This window comes from Lissotriton helveticus, chromosome 3_1 (assembly GCF_964261635.1).
Source record: "Lissotriton helveticus chromosome 3_1, aLisHel1.1, whole genome shotgun sequence".
Lineage (NCBI taxonomy): Eukaryota > Metazoa > Chordata > Amphibia > Caudata > Salamandridae > Lissotriton > Lissotriton helveticus.
The window spans coordinates 2,080,257,273-2,080,272,968 of NC_136061.1; the positions used below are offsets into that span (position 1 = coordinate 2,080,257,273).

The 15,696-nt window shown below is 42.0% G+C and overlaps 1 protein-coding gene across 11 annotated transcripts in view; it reads left to right on the forward strand.

Moving 5' to 3' along the window:
- WDR93 (WD repeat domain 93) overlaps positions 1-15,696 on the forward strand; it is a 694,060-nt gene that overhangs the window by 578,853 nt on the left and 99,511 nt on the right. For all 11 annotated transcript variants that reach the window (XM_078683212.1, XM_078683218.1, XM_078683219.1 and 8 more), the window contains one exon: positions 2,078-2,234. In XM_078683212.1, the coding sequence (XP_078539338.1) occupies positions 2,078-2,234 (157 nt within the window). The remainder of the gene's footprint in view (positions 1-2,077; positions 2,235-15,696) is intronic.

Here is a 15,696-nt window from a genome sequence, read left to right on the forward strand (position 1 = left end):
CCATATTCATGCCAAAGAGGCTTAACAATCTATTTTTTTTAAGTATGTGGTCTACGCAATGACGGGTGTGGATTAAAATTTGTAAATGAAAATCAGTGCTTTACTGAGGATGTCACTTGATTAATATCCAGGTGCATCCAGACACATTATCCTACAAAGGGCATATGCCTAAAACAGGACACACTTATTGAATTTGCCAATGCTCGTTAGCAGTATCAAATAAATAAGTAATAACCATGATAATGAATAACTAAACTTAAGAATGTTTTATTCTGTAAGGTGAAGTGGTCTTCAGAGTCCTCACTCACTCCCATTCTTTCATTCCCAGCACTTTCTTTATCTATCTCTTGCGCTGTCAGAGACTTAAACCGTGTTCCTCTCCACACATCTCTCTGAATTCCTCCATCCGAATATCTCACACATCATCAGTTTCCGCTTCAGTGCAATCTATTCTCTCTCTCTCCTTCTGCGCATACTTCCTGTCATCTCCTCTAGTTCTCCATCCCCAACACAATAATATTTGCCATTACACCTGACATTTGTCCAAGACATTCAATTCAGAAACTGTATTTAACTCACAAAGAGAAAACATACCCCAACAGAAAATAGTCCTCCTAATATTTTTAGTTGCCAGTTTACACGTTTGGGAGGGTGGGAAAATCCTCGCCTCCGTGTCCTTAATAGAATTGAAACTTTATGTCACAATTGCTAGGAAAATTTCAGGACAGGACTGGAGGGGAGTATTTTGCTGGTTCAAAGCTTTCTTACCACCAGGGAGGCCACGTCTGTGACTGGTTTGAAGTAAAACCTTTTAAACATAGACGCAGAGGACCAGTCCGCAACCTTAAGAATATCCTCAAGTCTGGCACCCAGAGCTAAGGCTTTAGAAGCCATGACATCTCTGGCTAAGTGTGCACGAAAAGATTTGGTATCAATTCCGACCTCCTGCATAATCCATTGCACCCATCTGGCTATCTCTGTAGACATTTACAGACATAGAGATGATGACTGGGCAAGCCATATCATGCCAGTAGGAGACCTGCCTAAAAGGCCCACTTCTAGTTCACTTCTAGATGAAATTAAAATGTTAATTTTCTTAATGCAAAGGGTGGCAAATATGATCAGCATATCATTGGGTGCCAGTATGCTCTGTATTCTCTCTGATTTTAAGAAAAAGCCATAAAGTTGGATAAGGCCATAGAGAGTCTTCGTGTGAGAAGAAGCCATACTAGACATGAAGGCCACAGCTTGATCCCATCCTGATGAAGGTAAATAATTGAAAGCACATACTTTCATGAAAGATGCCATCACTGGAGCATTGTAGTCACAGCTACATGACTACCTCACTCTTACGGCTAGAGAAAAACACTAGAAGATTTCAAATTAAAACAATAAGGGTGTTAAGCTTTAAAAATGCAAGCTATTGGTCTTCGCATTGACAGCATCACAGAAATACGAGAGCCAAAGATATTAAGTTACATGCGGATTTATTTATTCATCCCACTGGGATCCTGCCAACATTTACAAAATATTGCTATATTTACTAGAATATATTATAGTTGGTGGTTGTTGTTGTTTTTAAAGTAGATAGAATATTTTCCTAATTCTCTCATGGCATCTACTGTTGCACTGCTCCATCCCTAAATATGTTTACTATTCTATCACATGCAGCAATTCCTTCAAAGGTCTGACAAGTAGTAAACAACTATAACGGATGATTTTCTTTATTTGTAGGATGCTATTGGATGTGCAAAAATAAAAGATGTGTTTTGAGAAAATATGACTGTCTGCCTGTAAGCCCCGAGATAAGTAGGGTATTTGTCCTTCGGTGCCACTAAGACCAGTATTTCCTGTTATTCATACTCCCTAAGCGAATTGCTTGTGCAGTACATAATCGACCAGGATACGGAAACAAGCCGTCAAATGTGCACTAATAATCAAAGATAAAGCTTCTCTCTGTGTTTGCCTAGGAATTCAGGAGTGAGGGATCAATGTTTGTCAAACGTTTGCTTCTAAAATCCTCCCCATGGATTTTATTGACATTTCAGCTGGGCCCTGATTGTCTGTTTCTTTTTAGGCTGTTCTGTTTTTCCGCAGTGGTGCTGTGGAATTGATGAATTGTGCTGAGCGAGAGGTAGTCTGCCGATTTGTTGCTCCCCCTGCGTACACAATAGCCTCTCCATGGCAACCAGTGTTTACTCTGGATAAAGAAAATGCTTGTTTGATGTTCACAGGTAAAGCTTACGTTCATTCAATTTTATTGAATTGTTATAGAAATTTTGTCAAAGAGCTGTGCATTGTTACATACGTGATATACACAGTTTGGTTAACAAAAGTAAAACTAAATAAAAAAGAGTCATAATGAAGAAGAAAAGTAATAGCTCAACTGAGTGAATGATGGTGAAGATGAAAAGGCGGAGGTTGGGGAGAGAGCAAACAGAATGAAGTGGGGTTATTTCAGAGTTTAGGAGAGATCACAAAAAAACAATGAAAATGAGGTCGAGAATACACATGGCGCAGGAAAACTAAATGGATCTGAGTAGACGAGCTGTGACAAACAAAAATGGGGATTTTACTGGTCTTCTAAAGCTTCTACCAGTAGGTTATACAAAGGAAGTAACTGTGAGCACAGAAGTGAGTTAAAAGTCTTAGGAAACTGCTCTAACTGACCATAGCAGGAAAGCATTGATAAAAACAAGCATTGGCATAGCCAATAGGTCTCGCTTTTGGGACCTTATAAGTATTTACTTATGCAGCACAATATCCATGGTGCAACAAAATCAACTGTTGCATGGCTAAACACTTATAAGATCCCAAAGGCGAGACCTATTGGCTGTGCCGATGCTTCTTTCTGTTTCCTTCCGGATTTCAGAAGTGGGAAGCAATGCAAATGACATCCTAGCTATGAGTTAAGACTCACCATTAATACCTATGATAGCATTCTCATCATTTACGGGGTTTGGAAGCAATGAAATTAAATACAGTTATCATGTAATCAGCTGCATAATTCTATATTCTATTACCCTCTGATGGAAAAATTAAATGCTGGGTGGAAACATATGATTGGATGCAGAGCCTGCCTTTGCTCAGAGTGTGCCCTCGGCAAAATCAAATTTGGCGTTGTCCCATTCACCCTCTTCCACTGTCTTAGTGCAAAATGCGAGGGGTAGGGACATTTCCATTACCACTCGCATTTTGCACTAAGACAGTGGAAGAGGAAGGAAAGGCATGAGAAGAAAAGCAGTCACAAGGCAGAAAGGGGCACCAGCAGCCTGCAGAAATAGTTTATTTTTTTAGTTCCAACTATTTTATTGGCATTTAAAAGCAATATACAGGCATTCAAATGTTACATTGTCCTTGCAAGAGTTAGAAAGAAAAAATACCTCAATACATAAGTAATAGAAGGAAGATCTGCAGTGATCATCATGAGAGTTAGCAATCAGTCTTAGGGTATACAATATAGATCCACCTACATCGAGATTATATTTATTACCTCCGTGAATAATCAACCTTGGGGAAGTAAGTTTCCCTAAGACAAATACACTTTTCTTTGAAGCCAGGTCAGAAGAAGACTGCTGCAGGCACCTCCTGCGCCCCTCTAATGGACGGCGCCCTGGGCATGGGCCCAGCTCACACATTCTGATTGGATTTAGTATCAAATAAAGCAATTGGTTTCCAAATGGTTAAGTAAAGACAAAAACATAAACAGCTATGTGACCATGTTGACTTATCTTTGTGTTTCATTGATGCGTTTGAGGTGAAGCGTTACTTGCTTTAACCGAGTTCCTCCTGGACCTTTACCTTCCTATGGATGTTATTTTTAGGTTTGAGACCACATGAATATTGTACTTGCCTTTAAAATATTTCAATTTTGCTTGCATCTTGGTTTTTGGTCGTATTACATTCTTTGTGTCCAGACTAATGACATTAAATGTGAGAATAGAGTCCAGGCGCTTATATTGCGTTACGAAAATATTAGCATGAAAACATGGCGGGGGCCATTAGCAGCAATGTAGGATTGCTTAAAACAGGTGTCGTGCAACCTGAGCCCATCGCCCCCCAAAACACTGTTAAAGCCAGGTGGGACTATATGCCCATTAATATCTGCAGATCACATCTCCGGTGTAATAACATTCATCAGTACAAACTGTAATCTGAAACTTGTAATAATCGGAAAGAAATGTTGTTGCATCTCACTTCGTAAAATATCGCTCTTCATTTTCATCTCACCGTTGGCTCAAACATGATTGAGGGCTTGCTGTTTTGATACATTGTGAGCACTGAAATGTCTTGAATGGCTGCGTTCACTTTGCTAGGGAGGTGTAATACCGGAATTACTACTGCCTGCAGCGCAGGTGAGTGCTTTTTGTTTGTTTGCAGACTGCAGTGGCAGCCAGATCTGATTTATGGGTGTTGAGCACAGCAATACTGTGCTAAAAGGACATTTTTAGCAGGAGTGCAGCCAATGAAATATTCGGCATGTGGCTATTTGTAAATACTGTGAGGTGCAATTTTTTTCATTTCATGATACAGCTTGAACTCTTTTTTTTTTTTTTTTTTTTTTTTTATTAATGAGATGGATTAGAATACAACAAGAAAATCCAAAACAGGTGTAGATTAAAAAACTGGGTAAAACACTTAGAAGAAATGTCACAATACAAAGAGGATTAAAAAGATCAACATCTAGCCGCACACAAGCTTCTTATTATTAAATTCACATATAGTCCATTTCATCCTCTTGCTTCCCTCCAATTACTAAGGGGTGCCCAAATTTTTTTCCCAAAGTCTTTCTTCTTTAACCCCTTAAAGTTATATAGACAATCCTCGATATTATGAATCCCTAACAATCTGGTTAGCCATATCTGGAATGAAGGTGCTATTGGGTCTTTCCAGGCAGCCGCTATTAAAATTCTTAAAACTGCAACACACACGAATACAAAGGCTTCGGCATCCTGAGTAATATTAAGATTTTCATCCCTGCCAATTAAAACCGTCGTTGGGGATAGAAGAATTTGACCTTCTAGCAGCCCCGATAAAAACTTCTCCATTTCAGTTATGATCGGTTTTAAATTTGGACAAGAGTAAAACATATGTATTAAATCTGCTGGGCCTTGATCACACCTTGGACATCTGTCCGTCTCCCTTTTTCCCCATTGATATAGTTTCGCCGGTGTGTAGTATAGGTTAAAAATCATCTTATAATGTTGAGCTTTTAAATTAGTTGCTCTTAAAATTTTCTTATTCATTGCCAATGCATAATCCACATCTACATTTGGGTCCCCGATTTTAATAGCCCAAGCATTTTCCACCTGTACAACATCATCTTCCATGGCCTGTAGCAGAAAACCATAACCTATTTTAATCTTCCTACCCCCATTCTTTACGTATTGAACAATCGGATTGACCTCCTGAATAGAGATCCTGGGTCTTATAGATTTCACCGATTGTTCTACCTGGTTGTACAGCATCCAGTGATTCGCTGAGATGCCAAATCTTTGTTGTAGAGTCTCAAATCCCAACATCTCTTCCTTATTCATAACATCCCCCAAATGCAGAATACCCAACCTTTTCCAGAGAGCACTATTTCTGTTCTGACCCAAATGTATGAATGGAGTTGACTCCCACAGGTCAATAATTCCATTAATTTTAGGAATTTTAAGAAATTTCAAAATTAAGTTCCAGACCCCCCATACACTTAACATGACATTACTTTTGCTTCTCTTAAAAAATTGAGCCCTCACTTCCCGGGTTAGAATTCCATTGGCTTTTTCACCGACTACCAATTCGTATATTGTAGGAACCCTAGGGGAGTCATCAGATAATTTAACACATAGTAGATGTTTCATATGTAGCAATAGACATACCCAATGATATAACCTTAGATTAGGAGCTGCTAGCCCTCCTCTCTCTAATGGTAATGACAATTTAGCCAATGACCTTCTAACTTTCCCATACTGCCAGAGAAATTTTGAAAACACTGCCTCCATTTTTTTCATCAGGGATTCATCTATTAACAGTGGAATAGCACGGAATAAATACAGCAATTTTGGAAACATTGTCATCTTGATCACATTGACTCGTCCGATCAGGGAGAGATGTAAAACATCGATCCTTTTAAGTTCTTTCTCAATCTCCACTAGTACTGGCAGATAGTTTTCCTGAGTTATTTTACCCACATCAGCATTGATTTTAATTCCTAAATAAATTGCCGCATCAACATATCTTTGATCTTTTTTCAGAATGTTCTTTGTACAAATTATTATTGTTTTATCGGTATTAAGTTTATATCCTGAATATATACCAAAGTGCTGAGCCAAATTATTTAATTCTTGTATTGCAATATCTGGTTTATTTGTAACTATTGCTAGATCATCTGCATATGCTAAGATCTTAGTAGCATAACCATGAGATATCACAGGGGAAATTCTCTCCGTCGCCACAATTTTCCTAATCAGAGGGTCTATGTATAAGGCAAACAAAATAGGTGAGCACGGACAGCCCTGACGTGTGCCCCTTTTAATCGATATCTCCTCTGATTGGAGCCCCATGGTGGTGACTCTAGCCACCGGATTCGCATACATAGCCCTAATACCTCTCCTACAGTTTTCCCCAAAACCCCTTTTCTCCAACACCTCCCACATATAATTCCATACAACCCGATCGAACGCCTTCTCGGCATCCAATAAAATCATAGCCATATCACCCCCGGCAGCCGTAACAGCATCGAATAATGTAATAGCCCTGGCAGTGTGTTCGGTGGTACCTCGCCCTGGGACGAACCCATGCTGCCAGGGTGACACTAGATGACCTATAATCCCTCCTAGTCTCTTAGCCCACACTTTTGAATATAATTTTGCGTCTGTGTTTATCAATGAAATTGGTCTATATGACCCGGGATTATCCTCTGGCTTCCCTTTTTTGTGAAATACCACAATGTTAGTCTGCTTCCACGTATCAGGGATAGTTCCTGAGCATATAACTCCGTTAAAAAGATCCACAAAAACTGGCAGAATTTCTTCACCCAGAGCCCTATAGACCTCGATTGGAATTCCATCTGGGCCAGCTGCTTTGCCCGATGCCAGTTCACTTAAAGCATTCATTATCTCCTCGCTTGTTATGCTCGCTTCCAATCGATCTCTATCCGCCTCCCCAACCCTAGGTGTTATGGGAAATTGGTCTTGTCTATGGGACACCCTCCCTGGCTCCTGGTCATATAGCTTTTGGTAAAAGTCTTGAAACACTTGTACTATGGATTTTGGGTCATTATACTCTCTCCCGTTGAATTTCATCTTACCAATTTTCTTTCTATTCATATCCTGTCTTATGCGCAATGCCAGTGCTCTCCCAGCTTGCTCCCCTGTCTCATAACGCCTAGCTCTTTGAGTCTGATATTCACAAATCTCCTTTTGGGTAATTAGTTTTAAAAGGTCCCCCTTAATCCTAACCATATTTCTTAAGGTCTCACTGCTATCCTTGCCAGTTATTATCTCATCAACGTGGTATCTCTCTTTCACTGCCAAATCTGTTGTAAGTTTATCTATCTTACTTTTATCCTCTTTCCTGATTCTCGATGAACAACTAATCGTCTCCCCCCTTAATGCGGCTTTGAACGACTCCCAAACCCCATTCCTGGAAGCACTGTATCTGTTGCAATCAAAGAATTCCTTTGTCCATCTTTTCATATGTTTTAAGAATCTTTCATCATTTAGTAACTTTCTCTCAAAAGTCCATCTAGATATTTTCCTAACCACCCTGGGACTTTTATAATCCAATATCAACGGGTTGTGGTCAGAAATTACTCTCGGTAATTTCTGAATATTTACCTTGCCTATCTCCTCTTGTGTGATAAAAAAATAATCTAGCTTAGAATACTTTTGCGCTGGATGAGAGAAATACGTATAACCCCGATCACCTGGCATCTTTTCTCCCCAAACATCCAACAAGCCATGGGATTGTAACATGGAGCTAATTGCTGTATTGACCTTACGTTTGCGGCCTGTAAAGGTAATCCCCAATTGCCAATCCCCAGAGATATTCATGTCTCCACACACTATCATTGGGGTTGACCAATTAGCCAATTCCTCCTCTAATTTATCAAACACTGTAGGATCATCCTCATTCGGTCCATATATTACACATAATGTAAACCCCATACTCATTTCTGCTAAAATCCATCTACCCGATCCATCCGTTTTTATACGTTTAGCACCGCCCAGATAATTTTTAGCTAATATAGCCACTCCTCTTGTCATTGCTGTTTGGGTGGAGCACCCGATCAAGGTGAACCCATACAGTTCTAAGACCTTCCTATTATTCCAGGGTATATGAGTTTCCTGAACACAAACTATGTCAATATTGTTTGATCTCACCAGATGACTCATTCTCTGCCGTTTCTTCCAGTCATTTAACCCCCCAGCATTTATACTACATATTCTAATGTCTGACATTTTTTACAAGTTTACCTTTCTCCCAAAAATTCATGTCCAAATACCTGTTATCAACCTGAAAATTATTCCTTTCCATCTCAAATTTTTTCTTTATTTTCACCCCCCCTTCCCTCCCCACCCCCACCCACTCCTCCCTCTGCACTCTCACCCTCCCCCTCCGAGGCTCCAATTCAGGGCCTCCCCTCTCCCCCCCGCTTGACTAGAGGCGCTCAGACCTTGGGTCTGTGCACGTGATGGTTGCAGCTGTGTGAGGAGAAGAATTCCGCTTCAAACATTTTATGCTTTTTCTAGACCCCTCGCCTTCTTATATTTTTTTCCTTAGCCTTTTTTTTTTTTTTCCCCCATTCACCCCTCAGTGAAAACATCTCACCCAAAAAGTTTGAACCCTCCCCCTACAAGTATTTCAATGGTTCATTACGCAAATTTCCTAATACAATTTAGTACTCCCTATACTCCCTATACACCATCTATGACTGCAGGAACTCCTTGGCCTTAATCTCTGAGGAGAAATAGAATACTTTGCCATCCTGGATTACTTTCAACTGGGCAGGATTAATCAGATATGCCTGCATACCCTTGTCTTGAAAAGGTTTTATCATTTGTCGCAACCTCCAACGCCTCTCAACAGTAATGTGACAAAAATCCGGGCGGACAAAGAAGGTATAATCATCTACTGTTTTTTTTTTATCAGGCCTTGCCCTCTCAAAGATTGCTTGTCTGAGGTTGAAATTACCCAGAAAAATTAATATCGCCCTAGGTTTATCTCCTTCTTTGGCCTTTTTGTAGATATTAGATGGAGTGCGATGCGCTCTCTGAATTTCCCTATCAAAATCCCAATCTTTTAGTTCTACGAAGGCGGATGAAAACAATTTTACAATGAAACCTTTCATGTCTGTCCCCTCGGCCCCCTCCGGAATTCCCAGGACACGTAGATTATTTTGCCTCGATCTGTTCTCCAACGACTCCAGTTTCCATTGAATGTCCGTAATATTTTTTGCCTGACTGTCAACTTTATCAACTGCTTCTGCGGCATCCGCTTCTGTGGATACCACTCTCTCTTCCAAATTGGTCACTCGTTCCCCCAAGTTCACACAGGCCTTAGTAAGTTTCCTCACCACCCCTTGCATCTTTCTAACCGCCGCCTGTGATCTCCGACTTTCTTGCCGTGTCTCCTCCCTATGGGCCAATATTTCCTGATGAATGATCTCCAAGAGTGACATTTGTGCTGAGTCTCCTTCTGGGCTATCTGCTGAGGCATTTAGTTGTATTACATCTTTTCTTTGATTAGAACCTTTAGCTTTCCCCACCATTTTTACTGCTGTGTTGGGAGGACTGTTTTCCTCGAGTTCCAAATCGCTTCCAGTCTCTATGTCACTGGTTTCCTGTCCCGAACTTTCTTCACCGTCCTCCGACCATTCCCCACCTTCAGATACTGAGAAAAATGCCTCACTCAATGCCTCTTTTTTGCTGCAGCTACTCCCCCCAGTATTATCCTCCAAAATTTTTTCTAAGCCAGGTTGACTTGAATCACCTTCCCCCAGCTGGGCTCCCGCTGTCAACTCCAATGGGTCTTCAACTACCCCCATTACTACTGTACTTGGTTGCTCAGCGGGTTCTTCCACTGCAGCCGTAACCAGAGACGCCACCTCATTACCAGCAACCGCAAGGGTATCGGGGGGAGCAGGGGTAATAGGAGTGGCAGGGACAGCCAGTATGTTGTCTTCCCTTTGTTCTTTTAAGTCTTTAGTCTTGGTAAGCTTTTGAAATATATCCGATATTGGAATAGTGCCCACACTATCCAGGTTTCCTTTATTGGAGCCCTGCTGCACTGCTATTTTAACTTGTGGGGAGCCCTGTTTCTTCCCCTTACTGCCATCAATATCCAATACATCTGCTTGTTCTGCCGCTGCCGCTGCCTTCCTCCTAGCGGCCGCCTTTGCAACGGCGCTCTGCTTAGGAGCCATTATTGCCCTCCGCCTCTCCTCTGACCCAAATGTCTCCTTACCGGTTGGGAAATCGCCGGTTTCGACAGCAGTCTCTGCCTCCGCCTCAATCTGTACAACTCCGATGTCCTCCAGAGTGCTCCTTGTCCGCCCCTTCTCGCCAGACGATAGATTGAACGCTGTCTTCCTTTGGTTTCCGCGGAGCTTCTTCCTCAGTCGAGTTCGCTGCCTCCAAGCCAAGCTCCGTGAAGCTTCCAGGCTGATTACAAACTCCGCGAGCTCTGTGAGCTCCGCGGCCTCCGCTCGTGGTCCAATGACAGCGCCGCCTCTGATCCGCCGTGTCAGCTGTGCAAGCTCCCGGAGCAGCCGCTCCAGCGGCAGACTGCAGGTCAATTTCATCCAGCCGCGCTCACTCCGATAACTCTTCTTTTTCTCTGCCTCCTCTATAAAAACAGCATCGGAGACTCGAACTTTTGGTTGTCACATCCAAATTTCAACTTTGTGGGGAAAGTCAAGGGCCTCAATCCTCCATGGCGCTCCTCCTCACACGAGCTGCTTCTCGACCGTCTCACACGGTCGCCATCTTGCCTCCCTGATACAGCTTGAACTCAGTGTAAAACTTTTACACTGAGTACAAGTTGTATCATGAAATGAAAAAAATTGTGCGTCACAGTACTTAAAACTGCATTCAGCAGCCTGCCTATCTTCTAGGGCGCGTAGGAAATTCGCTGCGTTCACTTGTAAAACTTGCACGCACCTCAAATGTTATGGTGGTGTTCTCATGCACACAATCTAGTTATTTCGATTCCAGTCTTCTTCTCTCCAACCAAAAGCGTCTTCTAGTGTACAGTGGAACATAACTGCTTGATGAATAACCAACAACGACGTCAACCAAATTTATTTTGTATTTTTGTGGCATAAAGATGGCCACATCAAGGGAAACGTGAGCTGAAAACACCGTTGTTTGTTGTGCATTAAGGCAGGGGTTGGTTAGAAACCGCGCAGAATGTGTCTAGTGAGGCAGCATCTGTGACAGGGAGGGTTAATGGCCGGTTTCGAAAAGGAACAAAATGTACCTGTTAGTGTAATGGAAACATCACTTTATGAAAATAAACACGGAGTTCGCACATCCCAGGCAAAGCAAAGAGCGTTTAGCCAAACATTTTTTTTAAGGGGCAAGGTAAAACTGCATTATTAGATTATTAGCTACTTTGATTATTTTAATGTACATTGGGCATGTGTAGCAATTTATGCTCATATTTTGGAGACATTGCAAGGCATGGACAACCATAAACCTCATTGCACCCAATACACCACTGATGGCCACATACGGGCTTTCATCAGACTTAAAATAGAAATGCAGCCAATCAGGAAGCCAGACAATGCAATTTCAACCTCACCTACAACAGCCAAAAATTTAAATAGCACATGCCAAACAGAAACCCCTCACCACCATGAAGACAACATAACACAAAATCCATGGAGCGGCCATAGCATGGCCAGTTCAACAGCACTGTCAAAGCACACAGATAATATTAGCTTAAAATGACACATGCACAACAGCACACCATAAGACACCGACCTGGCGTGTGACACTTATATTATAAGCACTGACAATGCCAGTAGGTCTGACTTTTAACTGAAAGTGCCTCTTCAGTCATTGATGAGTTTAGGCATTCAATAAGTCATCAAGCATTACTACCCATATTTGCACTCATACATCTATTCACCCACCCACTGACTTATTGAAGGACGTGACTTGTTCACATGAGCGAGCCTGCACTCAGTATCAGGCATCCTGTCTAAACTGGCAGAGTCAACCCTGGCTCACTAGCTGGAGAGTAGCAACAGCAAGTGAGAGACTCCGTTAATGACCACCAGAGACAGTGAATGCCCCAGCTCAAGTTCACAGTAGACTTGATGCCATGCCATGTGACCTCCTGCCCTCTAGGATTACAAAACACAAAAGCAAGTATTTACTTGTACATACATGTTTATAAAGTTCAGTAAGTGCTTTTGTAAACTACAAATGAAGGCCAGACCTTCGAACTGAGAGTTATTTTACAGTACTAGCGTGCTGTATGCTGAAATAATTTTCTGCCCTGGAAGATTGTGAGGCGGTAGGAAGTGGCTAGAGGGAGGAGAAAGAACAGGAACAAAAATCAAGAGAAATAGAGACTAAGAAAGGTGAGCAGAGCTCCCCTTACAGGACAGGCAGGTCACAAGTTTAAATCTCAGGAAAACTCTGTTTTCCATCTTCCGAGGTCCAACTTTCTGCTGTCTACAGCACTTAGAGGCTGCAGACGTATGGCTGGCAGGAAATGCTATGAAAAAAAAAACATATTCTAATCTTCACAGAGATAGGGAGGTGCAGCAACATGATGGCATGCACAATTTGCCCTTAACAGCAGTTTTATTTTGAGTCATTGATAATGTATTTATTTATTTGACACGTTTTATATAGTGCTGGCTAGACCCGAAGGGTATCAGAGCGCTTTACATAAGTTAGGACATTGTTTCAGAACATTGTTGCATAGTTCTTTGTTTGGAGCTCCCGAGGTTAGAAGGAAGTACATGCAGTCATAAGCAGTGAGATGGCTCTAAACCAACCAGTATCAACTGTCATGACTTAATGCAAGGGGTCAATCTGTAACTCGCCTTGCCCACCTACTCCTAAAAGTCAGAACAGAGTCACATCAAGATACTGTGATTCTCATGGGTTTATGCTACTTGGGTGAGAATGGTCCAGATGAGTGAGGGAGTAAAGGAGAAATGGCATTTTAAAATCTTTTTCTTAGTGGGGTTCCCTCCTACCTTCTAGTTTGTGAACGTTTTACGGCACCACCACCATTTGGTCTTTTTAAGGGGTCCCAGTGCTTTTTGTCTGATTTAATGCTCCTCTCCTATTGTGCCTTTGTAGGAGTTTCCCCTTGTATTTTTCTTTATGTTAGCCCTGCCCATGCTTCCCTTTATTGTGATGCTGTCTCCTTTTTGTATCGGGCCTTACTTTCATTATTGGAGTGTGGATTTAGTATAGCTAGGGGTGCCTGAAAGAGGCAATCACCCCCCTCCTGGGTATCCTTCTTCCTAGAATGAGTTTCAGAAAAATTATTAAAAAATGAATTGCATGCTATTTCATTTGAAAGGCTAGAAATCCATTTACTGCTTTTGTTTCAAATGTTAATGCATGAAAATATTTTTGCTTAATGATGCTGTGCATGATACACTGTGGTGTGCCCCATCCACTTCCTTGATAGAGTTCAGTTTGTACTTATATACACATATTTTAAAACATTGGGCGTAGTGTATTTAGAAAACATTTATTTGAAAACTTTAAAAATAATTGTAACCAAAGTGCTATAAATCTTCAAACACTTTTTAAAACATATTTGTCTTTTTCTATACAATTTGAGATTCACATAATTGTGAGGGTCTTACATCACTGGTCCTGCTCATTGTAGCATCTGCAATTGTTTTTCATACTGGCACCATGTCATATTAGAAACTGTAAGAAATTGGGTAACTCAAGCAACAACCACAATCCTTCTCAGGATGATTGTTAGGATGAACTACAAAAGTCACAAAATTAATCTGTGCTTAACTCTGGTAGTTTGGCACAAAAGCAGCCAGGGTTAACTTAAAGGTAATGTGTAAAGTATTTATGCAGCCATTGCCGGACTGGCCATAGCGGGCATCAGGCGTTTCCCCGGGAGGCTGAAAGGGTGGGTGCCGATTTTGCAGTGTGAGGGGCGGGCCAGTTTTGCTACTGGGCGCCGGTTTTGTAACAGTGCTGCAATAATGGCCCCCTGTAACAAAAGTAGCAAGCAGGCGTTTTCCCTCTTCGGGGGCCAGGCAGTGCTTCGTCAGGGGCTGGTCCAAGAAAATTGCCAGGGCTGCTTTGGGATCCCAGTCCGGCCCTGGCTGCAGCGGCAGCCAGGGGCGATTACATTACGGGGTGGGTGCCAATCTCGTTCCCGGCTGGCCTGTCCTGCTGTCTCCCTCTCTGGCCTCTGAATTCCTGCATCGACCTCGCCTCGATCACGCGCACTTCCCAATGCGCATGAGCATCACTGCAACCCCGACCCTAAAAAAAAAAAAACTGCGGTGCCGCGGAGAGGGTGGCAATTTGCGCGCTGCCCGGGTCTTCAAAAATGAAATAATTTATTTGAAATCGGCGCGGCACCCCAGCTCACACCAGGCCTCTCAGACAGCAAGGCGGCCTGATTGTGCTTAATGTACTGCTGTAAGCACTGTGTTATGCTGTTTGGGCCGATTTGGACCACGGTCGGTCCAAATCGTCCCCCCCACAACAGAACCGGCCCCCTGTCACGAAACCGGCCCCCACCCCATCCAGCCTAGCGGGGGATTGCCCGGTGCCCAGAATGACCAGTCCGGGCCTGCTTTCAATATATGTTGATTTTATTTTCAATGCATTATAAAGATACATATCTGAATGGCACTGTGGCAACATAGCATACATCAAAATAAAAATGTCTACTATCATAAAACCCACTCACATTATATTTTAGTGTAGTGTACTACAGAACAGAGCCTCTAGTGAAAAACAGAGTTACGCTGGTGGGAAGACCGTATTCAAGATTACACAATACAACCCTAACATAGGCGAAGTTTTCATTATTAATAACTTTAATTCAATATAACGCTTCAGAGTGCTCTTCTGCTATAAATAAAAAAAAGTTAGCATTTCCCAAATTAATGGCAGTCAGTATTACCCCTCAGAAGGAAGAAAGGGAGAGGTGACCTGCCTGAGATATGAAGTCATTACTTGCATTTCACAGCAGCTGTAAGCCGGCTTAGTTATATATTTGCATAGTAACCACATGACACAACGTAGCGTTGTTATTTATTATTTTGATGTTCTGAAACACAATTTTATTTCTGCATAAATTAAAAATTCTGTCTGAAACTTTGTGGTTCAGGAATGACAGAAAGGCAGAGTTATTGTGGGGTTGAGTTAGGATGTTAAGATGGTAAGGGGTTTCTGTTGTATAGCAAGTGAGTACACAGCTAGAGTTTCAAACAGGCTTATTGACTAAAGTTATAATTTGTCTAATCTTTAGTAAAATAAATGGTTGAGTCTATCAGCTGGGAATCTGCTGGTGTGTAATTCCACACGGGTGCCAACAAGGTTTACCCAAAAGAAGCCCTCTGGTAAAGTTTGAGAAAATGAAGAAGCTGTTGTTGCTGAGAGAGAAAGGGAGGGAGAGAGAGAGAGAGGGAATGGGCAAAGAGAGAGAAGTAGAGAATAGGAGATGGAAAGAGACGGAGGTGGCCCAGATGGACAG